The sequence below is a fragment of the Pezoporus wallicus genome, unplaced genomic scaffold, assembly GCF_028554395.1.
Source record: "Pezoporus wallicus isolate ANWC-B61680 ecotype Strahan unplaced genomic scaffold, APGP_CSIRO_Pwel_v1 contig_13057, whole genome shotgun sequence".
Taxonomy (NCBI): Eukaryota; Metazoa; Chordata; class Aves; order Psittaciformes; family Psittacidae; genus Pezoporus; species Pezoporus wallicus.
In genome coordinates, this window is record NW_026640978.1 from 182698 (window position 1) to 193304 (window position 10607).

The 10607-nt window shown below is 54.0% G+C and overlaps 2 protein-coding genes and 1 non-coding gene across 4 annotated transcripts in view; 2 read left to right on the top strand and 1 right to left on the bottom strand.

Annotated features, from left to right (window-relative positions):
- SNF8 (SNF8 subunit of ESCRT-II) overlaps positions 1-10607 on the top strand; it is a 70432-nt gene that overhangs the window by 14388 nt on the left and 45437 nt on the right. The gene's annotated exons all lie outside the window — the stretch shown is intronic.
- GNGT2 (G protein subunit gamma transducin 2) lies at positions 319-2299 on the top strand. Its single transcript, XM_057421441.1, has 3 exons — positions 319-567; positions 1391-1480; positions 1813-2299. The coding sequence occupies exons 2-3, from the start codon at positions 1397-1399 to the stop codon at positions 1936-1938; spliced, it is 210 nt and encodes a 69-aa protein (XP_057277424.1). The 5' UTR covers positions 319-567; positions 1391-1396; the 3' UTR covers positions 1939-2299.
- Positions 3434-3505, bottom strand: TRNAQ-UUG (transfer RNA glutamine (anticodon UUG)). The gene has a single exon. It is a non-coding gene; the product is annotated as a tRNA-Gln (tRNA).

Below are 10607 nucleotides of genomic sequence, written 5' to 3' on the forward strand. Positions count from 1 at the left end.
GCTCCCGGCCCCCAGCGAGGTCCCCTGGCCCCGGCTCCTCTCCTCTTCCTCCCCTTCTCAACTCAGGGAAAGCTGCTCCCATTCCCTGTGCCCCAGCCAGGGCAGGACACGGGGCAGGAGGCCCCATCCCTGGCAGTGTTCAAGGCCAGGTTGGACACAGGGGCTTGGAGCAAGCTGCTCCAGTGGAAGGGGTCCCTGCCTGTGGCAGGGGTTGGAGCTGGGTGAGCTTCAAGGGCCCTCCCAACCCAAACCAGGCTGGGATGCTGGGATTCTATGGCACAGACACCCATGGCAGGGGGTCAAAGGCTTCCACCCTCACCCTCCCCACAGCCCCACCACTGATTACCCTGGGCTTTGAGGCTAATGCCCAACACCTGACCAGCTTATTCTCCTGAGTCTATTATCAGCTTTAGGACCAAAGACATCTGCTCCCCAGCACCCTTCTGCATTGCTGAAGGAGTCCTCAAGCCTGGAGCAGGAGACCAAGACCGCAGCCAACGGCATCTCCCCTTGGATGGGTCTCTGAGCATCTCCACTGCTGAGAGGGGCAGCACCTCGTCCCCAGAGGTGAGTGACTCTGCTTCCCCCAGGCACACATCGCAGCGTGGGGTCCCCCTGCTTTAGGCCAGCAGCACGGCTCTGCCGTGGCTCTTGGCTCCTTAGGCTCTGCTACGTGCACCTCCTGGGGCATGGATGGGGAGAGGAGCGGCCAGGAGCAGGCACAGAAAGCCAAGAGGGTCTGGGACACACCGGGTTTAAAGCCCAGTGCTAAGGTGGGAACAGATCCCAGGGCAGGGCCGCTTGTGCAGGGATCTCACACAGCCCTCGGGCGGGCTCTTCCAATCCCCATGGCCCCAAAATTTTCCAGGAGCAGCCAGCAACGCCTCTGGGCGCAAACAGGCAAGTTCAGAGCAAGGAAGGGGCCAGAATCAGCATTACTGGGGGGGGAAGCACGGACCAGGAAGGTCTGCTTTCCAAACCTGGCATCCAGGTTCTCTTAGGAGGCTCCTGCTCTGACAGCCCAAAGGCAGAAGCCTTTTTCCAGGCTCAGCCCCACTCAAGCGGTCACCTGAAAGCTTGTGGTAGCAAAGAGCTCTTCAGAAACCAGGCTGGGTCCTCCTCTGCTGCCCAACTGCATCAGTCACCCTGTGCCTGCCGACACCAAGGCAATGGCAACCTGGTTACAGGACGATACAAGAAGGGCTTTGAAAGGTGCCTCCTGCCTTTAACACCTTACAAAGGTTTTCCTTTAGCACCAGCCCAGCTCTCACCATGGAAGGAGCTGAGACATCAGAGGTGTTTGCAGCATCAGCAGGGCTCAAGCAATGCTCCTGATGCGCCTTAGGAGAAGCCCAGCTGTACCCTAATGAGCTCTTCCCCGTGCTTACAGGGCAGAATGGCTCAGGACATGACAGAGAAGGAGCTGCTGAAGATGGAGCTGGATCAGCTGAAGAAGGAGGTGAAGAACGAGAGGCAGATGGTGAGTCCTGAACCAAAACACACCGGGGCAGTTCCCTGACTGTGCTGCAAGGGAGAGGAGCCGCAACCCCTGCAATTAAACCTCCAACAGGCAGCAGCACGGGCACTCACACCTCCCCTCAAGGCAAACAGCCCCCATCGGGCTTAGCCCCGTGTCCTTACAGCCCAAGGGGTGCCCCCAGCACCGTGGGGATGCTCCCGAGCACACCCCACGCTGGGTGGGATGCTCATGGGCACGGTTCCCCTCTCCTGGCTGCACAAACGGGTTTGCAGGCAGCTCTGCCGTGAGGATTTGGTCCCGTAACGCCCACGGAATGTCTCCTTCCTTGGCAGATCTCCAAGACCGGCAAAGAGCTCAAGGAGTACATCGAGTCCATGGCAGGAGAGGACCCGCTGCTGAAAGGAGTCCCCGAGGACAAGAACCCCTTTAAGGAGAAGGGTGGCTGCACAATAAGCTGACCCCACTGCTGCTGTCACCGCGGGGCACAGGGACGCTCCCGTGTGCAAGCCAAGACTGTCCAACCCTGCTTTCCCTGTAGTCTGCCCTCGGCACCGGGGAGTCCGGAACCCAAGCGTAGCGCACCTCAGGGCCAGCAAGAGCAGCAAAGCAAAGAAGAACCCCCCCCTTACCCCAGTGGCACGGAGATGAGGTTCAGCAGCCAGCACGGCGCCGGCTCTCGTGCTCCCACAGCTCAGCTGCCCTCGGCTTCCTGCAGGCAAAACTTCTGCATTCGGAGCAGGCAGCAGCACCCTGGGCTCTACCGAAACCACGGCGCTGGGCTCAAGCAGCCCAGGTCCGGAGCTGAGCCCCGCTTGCTGCAGCAGAGCCGTGCCCGAGTCAGCTCCTCCCCGTGCCTCAGGCACAGGAGGGGTAATTCCCATGCTCCGAGGTCAGACCCCACCGCTCACTCTCGCTTCCTCCCCTGGAACCCCCCCGGCAGCCACGGGAACGCAAGGCCAGGTCCTGCCTGCGCCCATGGGCTCTGAGCACTGCCCCTGCTTCCCATCAGCTCCCTGCTGCTGCCACCACCAGGCCCCAGAGAGGGGCAGCGGGGCTGCGGGCCCCATCCCACCGTGTCCCAGCCGCGATGGGGGTGACGTGGGGCAGGCTGGGTGCAGCAGCTCCTGGGAGCAAGCAGGGCAGGACTCACCGAGCCCTCAGGTAGCAGCGCCAGGCTAGGATCCCCCTGCTCCCAAGGGCAAATCTCATCCCCTGCTTGATAGAAACGAGCCAGCTTCTGTGCTCGGGAGGGTGATGCTTCGGGGAAGTTTTGGGGTTTTCTTTTCCTAACCCATCACAGCTACGTACGATCTTTGGGGAAAACACTCCAAAACTTGCCCAATCTTATTATTTCAGCTCTTTTTATTTGCAGCCCTTCTCGTTTCTGAGGGCCCCTCAGGTCCTGTCCCACTTCTGCCTCCTGCCAGCCCACCTCTGACAGCACAGCCGTCCTCAGAGCCCAGACCCGCTCAGCTCCACACAGCCCACGGCAGAGTCAGGCCCAGCAAAGACAAAGGCTGCAACCTCGGGGCAGGAGCCAACCTCGTTCATCCGATGCGCGGCAAGGGGCGGTGGTGCAGCCAGTACCTGTTGGGAAGGGTGCGGGGGGACCACGGTGCTGAGGCGCCAGGAGCACACGGAGAGGGGCCTGGCCCTCATTTCAGTGCTGTGCTTGAAGGGAAGCCGCTGTCAACCCCACCTGGAGCTGCGTTTTCCTGCCTGCTGGGCCACGGCTTGGTCCCATCCATGGCCAGCCCTGCTCGGCACCGCCTACGGGACCCCTTCAGCCCCAGCAACGCCCCAGGATGGGGGTTCCCTGGCAGGGACTGACCCAAGGAAGAGGCTTTTCTTCGCGGGCGCTCCCGGTTGCCTCCCGTTTGCCCTCCCGCCCCGCTTCACGTCCGCCTCCGTTGCGTTACCGGAACGGCGGCGGAGAGAGGCAAAAAGAACGCGAGGTCCCACCGAGATTTGAACTCGGATCGCTGGATTCAAAGTCCAGAGTGCTAACCATTACACCATGGGACCGCTGCGTAGCGTGGGTATCCCTGCGCACTCACTGTACCCCGGTGCCCGACGCCGCCGGGATGCTCGCTCCCGTTATCCCGCTGTTGCGGCGATGGGATCCTGTTTCCTATCCCTGCCTTCCCTCTCCGGTACCGGCAGCGCCAGTTCCCCGCTGCGGGCAGCCTCCGGACCCCCTCCCGAGTGGCTCAAGGGCACCGAGAGCGACCGATCGGTCGCTCTCGGTGCCCTTGAGCCGCCCGGGAGCGGGTCCGGAGGCTGCTGCATATCCAGGACGCATCCGCACCTCCCGGATAGGAAACGCTATCAATTAGTCCTTAAAACCCCGTTAAATCACCATACCGGCCCCGTTTGAGTGCTACCGGCACTAAGGACACAGTTCGGAGCATCCTCTGGGATGCCTCCGAGCCACCTGCGCTCAGTTATCCCCAACCCTCAACACCGATTTGCCCCGTTTGTTTGGGTTTTCCTCTATTTCTCCTGTAGTTTTCCTCTATTCCCTCTTTATTTTCCCCATTTCCCCTCTATTTATCTTTGTTTTCTATTCCCCCCTCTTCCTCTCCATTTCCCCCTTTATCAATTTTTCCCTATTCCCCCTTTTTCCCTCCATATTTCTCCTTTCCTCTGCATTCCCCCTTTCTTTTCCTCCATTTTCCCCTTTATTTCGCCTTTCCTTCCCATCTCCCCTTTCTCTGTTTTCCCCTATTTCCCTCCATTCATTTCCTCTATTTGTCCTCCATCCCCCCTTTAATCTCTGTTTTTCCTCTAGCCCTCCTTTATTCCTCTACTTCCCATTTCCTCCCGTAATCCTCTATTCCCCCCTTTATTTCCTCTTCCCCACCCCCTACCCCCATACAAACGCACACAAACACTTTGTGGAGGCTTTTTTTTTTTGCTCATTTGTCTTTTTTTCCTCTTTATTTTTCAATGAAACAGTGGAGTGAAGCGGTTTGTGGCAAAAAAAAAGAAACCAAACCAAGGAGAAAAAACAACCTCGCTGGAAGAGCAACGGAGCCCACGTCCATCCAAAACCCCAACTCCACATCCAAGCCAACAAACTGCCTCACGTGAGGGGACAAGGCAAGAACACGGACGAGAGGAGGAAAGGAGGAGAGGGAAGGGGAGAAAAGAAATCAGCTGAAAAGAGGAAAAACCAATTGTCAACACAGGAAAGCACAACTGAGCTTCGGAATAGCCTCAAGTTGCATTGGGGCGGCTGCCGGGAGGAGCAGCACCTTTGGGTGCACCCGGCCGGTGGATGAGGAATGGGTGCTCCCAGTGATGCAGCACCCCCAGTGCAGCTCGATCCCCGCCTCACGCTGCCACCAACCCCACCAAGCCACTGGGAAAAGGAAAACCATCCTCTTGCCTGCGATTCCAAGAGCAAAAGCCAGGCTTGGAGCGGGCTGGGGAAGCGGGGAGGATGGAGGGGCACTGCTATGGAAGTACTGCTGTGGAAGAAGGAAGTAGCCACGTTCTAAAGGAAAAAAGGAGGTCATGGAAGATTGAGCATTCAGAAGAACATCAGTCACAACCCAACATTTTGGACTGCCGAGGTCTGGAGCTTTTACAACTAACGACCACTTTCAAGTGAAAAAGAAAGCCCATAAATTCTATTCTTAAAGAACATTTTTCTTTGGAAAAAGAGAGTAGTTATTCTTTTTTTTTTTTTTGCTTGTTTTTTATTTTTTTCCCCTAAACTACAGCCTGTGGAGTTGCCACTACCTAGGTTTCCATCTATTGTCGCTAAGAGGTAGATAAAACAAAAATGAATTGGTTATATATAAGGTTGTGCCCCCCAGGTTTGATGTGAGGTGAAGCTTTGGGGCTCCACGGGCACCGGCCCCTTGGGGCTCTCAGGAATAGCTCAGGCTGCCTCGGGAGCCACCCTAAAACCAGTTGGGCCACAGGAGGTGGCAGTGGCATGGGGGGGGGCATGGGTTTGGGACAAGTTTTCCTCCTGAAGTCAAGGAATTTGATCCCGAGATGAATCCAGATGCGCTCTGAACGAACTGACATGATTTACCGCTGGGTAGCGCGCACTCACACCGAGTACAGGCATGTGAAGGACTGCTTCCTGCCCTGATTCCAGTCAATCCTAATGATTTCCCAGGATGATCTGCCAACAGCGATGGGAGAGCCTGGCAAGCCCAGTGCCATTCCCTGCCTCCCGTCCTGCCGGAGCCATGCTCCGGATCAGCCCTTCCCCACTCCAAAACATCAGCAAACTCTTTCCCATTGGATTTGGTGCTGCTTTACCAAGCCCACTTCCCAAACTGGTCCAAAACCAAATGGCTTCAGTCCTGTTGTACATTGACTCCTGGGGCTGAAATTATTAACTAAACTGGGGGTGGTTAAAGCAAAAATAATGCCTTTCGGTGTCAGCTCGTGATGATCTGCAGCACCCAAATGCTTTCTACACTTCGTAAGCCACTGCTCTGCCACATGAGTGCGGACAGGCTGCTGCGGTGGTCCAGCAGAGCACCCCGCTGCTGTGGTCCAGCAGAGCACCCCGCTGCTGTGGTCCAGCAGAGCACCCCGCTGCTGTGGTCCAGCAGAGCATCCCGCTGCTGTGGTCCAGCAGAGCATCCCGCTGCTGTGGTCCAGCAGAGCACCCCGCTGCTGTGGTCCAGCAGAGCACCCCGCTGCTGTGGTCCAGCAGAGCATCCCGCTGCTGTGGTCCAGCAGAGCACCCCGCTGCTGTGGTCCAGCAGAGCACCCCACCACCACCAATCAGAGGTATTTAGACAACTAAGGAATCCTGTAATGCACAGTAAAGCAGCAGGGATCAACCTCACGCCCAAGTCAACCCAGGGTTGATTTTTCAAGGGGTCCAACTCAGCCACAGTCCCACGCCACATCCCAGCATCCTGCAGAGCCTTCCTCATCCGCTCTCCTCTTCCACCACACAGCTCTCCCTAACAGCCAGGACACCAAAACTGCCTCCCCACCAGCCAGGAGGGTCTCTGCTGAGCTCGGGGGTGCTGGAGGGCAGATCCTGCCACAGGGGCAATGAGGGACCCCCCGTCCTTCCCTCGGGGCCTCCCATCAGCTCTGAGGTAGTTTGTACGTGTGTGTTTCCAGCTCGCAGCACCTGCACGGTCTCTGTACTAAAACTCCTGATTTCAGAGCCTTGGGCTGGTTTTGCTCCGCTCTGCATCTCCTCCCCCATCACCAATGAGTTAACAAAAAGACATGAAATTAAAATCAAAACACAAACAGAAACAAGGAGAAAAGCTGATTCAACCAAACGGGGACGCATCTCTCTCCTCCCCAACCATCAGGCAACCCAAGTCCATTCTGGCCTTGAACAGTTATTGCCAAGCACCAGGTACCCGGCCCATGGCCATGCACCTCCAACCAGCAGATCGAAGCCTCCCGACCTCAAGCACTGCTAATTCCTGCTGCTCCCAGAGCAAACCCATAGCCACATCCAGCCCTTTGACTGGGAAAGACTCGGCACAGCACACAGCTCGAGCCCAGCGCATCAGGAGGATGCTGAAATACGGCCGTGCCCTCGGGAGCATACACATTTCACAGGATCACACCGATTCCATCCAAATGAAACCAAAATAAGCTACAACAGAAAATAAAAGGAATTAAAAACGACCAAAAGAAAACCAAAAGCAGAAAGAAAAAAAACCAACCTCATAACCTAAATTCTCCCCAAATAAGACAGTTCCAAACCTATCAAAGCCTATGTTGTGTGGAGGCAGGGGCAGGGAGGGAAGACATACACCAGTAAGAACTTAACTTAAAGAAGTCTTCAGCTGCCTTAGAGCAAGCCTGCGTTTCTGATCTTTGCTTTTCCAGAGCCCAGAAACCATTCCCAACAGCAGGAGCTTCGCAAAGGTTTTTCTCTCTGGCACTGATTCACTCCTTGCTCCCACTCGTTCTGCGCTAATGCAATGAAACCAAACCCCAAACCTAAAGCCCAGAAACAGAAAACAAAGCTTTCAGGCAGTTTCTTTCCAATATTTACAATGGATTTTCCTCTATCAAACCCTTCCCCACACATCAGCCAGGTCAGGCTGTAGGGAGGCAGCATGGTCCAGGCAGCGCTGCCAAGCCCAAGGATGCTCTTAACGCCTAAGAAAGCGTTTAGAGCTTGGCAGAGAAACGTTGGATTTGGGGATTCTCCTGTTCCTTTTCCTCTCTTTGTCTCCAGCTGCAGGCAAAAGAAGCCTCCAAGAGCATTAAAGTGAGGTGAACCCCTAAATCCAAGTGTCTCCATCACATGGTGGTGGCTCGCTCCAGCGATGCTTTGTGCAGGACACAGCACCGGTAAGCACCAAGTGCTTCCAAGGCATAAACTGGCCCATCCTCACACCAGCCCTATGAGGTAGGAGAGCAGCATCACCCCCAGGGGGGAAACTGAGGCACAGAGAAGCACTTGGTTTCCTTTCCAACCCTGTTCCCAACCCTGCCCAGAGGCTCCCTATAGCCACTTAAAAGCTCTGCATCCCCATTCCCCCATGGAGAAGGATGTTTCAGGACCCCCCCATGCACCCCAGGACGGGGCAAGGGCTGGGACTGCTCCTTGCTCATGGGGAAGAAAAATAATGGCAATGAAAATGAGGTTAAAACCAGATTATTTCTGCTGTGATAAAAACGAGGCAGGGAGGAGCCGCCGGCACCGCTCACCGCTCCATGTGGAAATTCCCCCTCAATTACCTCTTATTCCCGAACACAGCAGCTAAAGGAGCTGCCGTGCGACCAGGGACCCTTCCTGCTTGCTTTTGGGGTTTGCTCCCATTATTTTTTCCTGCTTATTCGCTCCATGCATGATCTGGGGCTCGCTTGAGTCTCCTGCCACCCATCTCATCCAGCTGTGCCAGCGGTTTATCCCACTTTTGCTCTTCCCAGCTCAGCTTGGCTCCAGAGAAAGATGGGAGAAGCTTGGAAGCATCCTCCTTACTGCAAATCACTTTATATATAAATAATTTCCCTAAGGAAAACAAAGAGCTTTTCCCCCTGGAAATCAGCACCAATCACTCCTATATTACAGCACCGGGACCGGCTTGGGGGTGGGAAAAGGGTGGGAAAAGCATCCAAGTTTTCCCTGAATCATCAGGTTTTTAGGTCATCTTCTCACTGCAACAAGCAGATCGACAGGACTGGGGGTGCTCAGGAGTGGGATTTGGGGTGTTTTGTTGGGGTTTTGTGATATTTTCCTTATCAATGATACAGCTTGAAGCAGTTACCCGAAACGCTTGCTGTTGGAAAGACAATTCCCATCCCGCAGTCTGAATACACTGGTCTGTGCAAGGCTGGAATTTAAGGAAAAAGGAAAAAAAAAAAGGAAGTGGAGAGCCACAGATTTCAAACAATAAAACTGTTTTTCCCAGGAGAAATGCCAGGTTTCCTAAAAAACAGAGAAACCAATGAGGTTTCCCCATGGAAGCCCCTCTCCCATCACATCAAGGGGCAGGAGCTGCTGCCAGGGTGCTGCCAAACCTGAATTTTGCTCTTTTGAGCCCAAATTTATGGGAAAAACCAATAAAGAAAAGGGTCAGAGCCTCCCTACGGGAGCTGGGCTGGATCCCACACTCCGCTCCCACCCCAAGCCTCTCAATGGGAGAGGTGCGGGTGCTGGGATGAGGATGGCAGCACTTGATCCATTATAAACCCTTTATATTTAACCCCCATTCAACAAGGGCCGTTTACTTGCAGGTGAAAACCAGCAAGATGGGACTTTAAAAACCCAATAAACCAATCCTGGGAACCTTTTAGAGCAGGCAGAGAAGCTCAAGCCCATCGGTCCTCAGGATCGGATCCATCTTTCCTCTCCTCCATGCATCCATATTAAAAACGTGGCTCCCGTTCTTTTATATTTCTTTTTCCTCTTTTTTTTTTTTCCTTTTTTTTTTCTTTTCCTTTTTAAAAATCATTTAATCCTCGGTAAAACGGAGGCAAATCTCTGTCAAATACTTAACAGCATCATAGTGGAGAAGATGGTTTCGACGCTGCCTCCGTGGCAACCCAGGAGGCCGATTCGGCTGGGTTCTGGGATATATATATAAAGATATATAAATATATAGATATATATATATATGGCTTCCAAGTGTTTGTATAAAAATTGCCTGAGCTGGTGTGGTTTCGATACCAGCAAACCCCTTGTACCCCACTTTGCATAGTCAATGCTGCCCTAGGAGTCCATCCTTGCATCCCGGGAGTGGAAGAGTTCTGATCCCAAAGCTCTTTCGTACTTTGATTTCGCGCTGGAGGTGGCTTGAGAAAAGGCCTTTCGCAGGCAGTGGCAGGTTTTTGGTGGGATTTTCTCACTGGAATTTGTTAAAAAAAAAAAAAGAAAAAGAAATTAAGTTTTTTCCAATCGAAAAAGAGTTGGTGGCTGTGATTTATCCAAGGTCTCGAAGAGTCGCGACATGTGACAGCCCTTGTGTCGTGCCGACACTCCTGACACGGCATGAAAAGGCCAGAAACGTAACGAAGAAGCTGCTGCCATCTTTTCCACTATGAAATTGCTGGCGTTCTCCATAGAGCTCGTCCCACCTGGGTTTACCTGCGCGTAACTCCTGGCTCAGAAGAAATTCTCCAACTTCTCTGGTTTTCATTAAAAAAATAAAATATTCAAGACTATTCACGACTTTTATATAAAATATCAGCAAGCCCCAAAGAAAAAACTAAACTCAAGGAAAAAAACAAAAACAACCCAAAAAACACAAAACACCAAAAACATCCATTGCTGAGGTAACGTCATACCTTGAGGTAGCTTTTTTTTTTTGCTTTTATCTTCTTTTTTTTCTGCTTTTTTTTTCCTCTTTTTTGTCTTTTTTTTCTTCTTTCCCCCCGTGTTGACATCGGCGGCGTTGGCCTCTCCTTGCTCAAACACACAGCAAGACCTGGCCTGCCCCCCCCGCCCCACACCTCCCTCTCCTTGCAATGGTTTCAAGGACAGGACCTGCTGCCACCTTCCCTTCTCAATGGAAGCCCCCCATCCCGGTCTTCCTGCCCCGCTGCATCTCAAGCTGGGCTTGGATCTGGAGGAGGAGCCCAGGAAAAGGGTGGCTGGAGGAGGAAGGCTGGGCTCCGCTTGGGAAAAGGACTGCTTCGAAGCAGCACGTTGAGGTTGGGCCCCAATTCC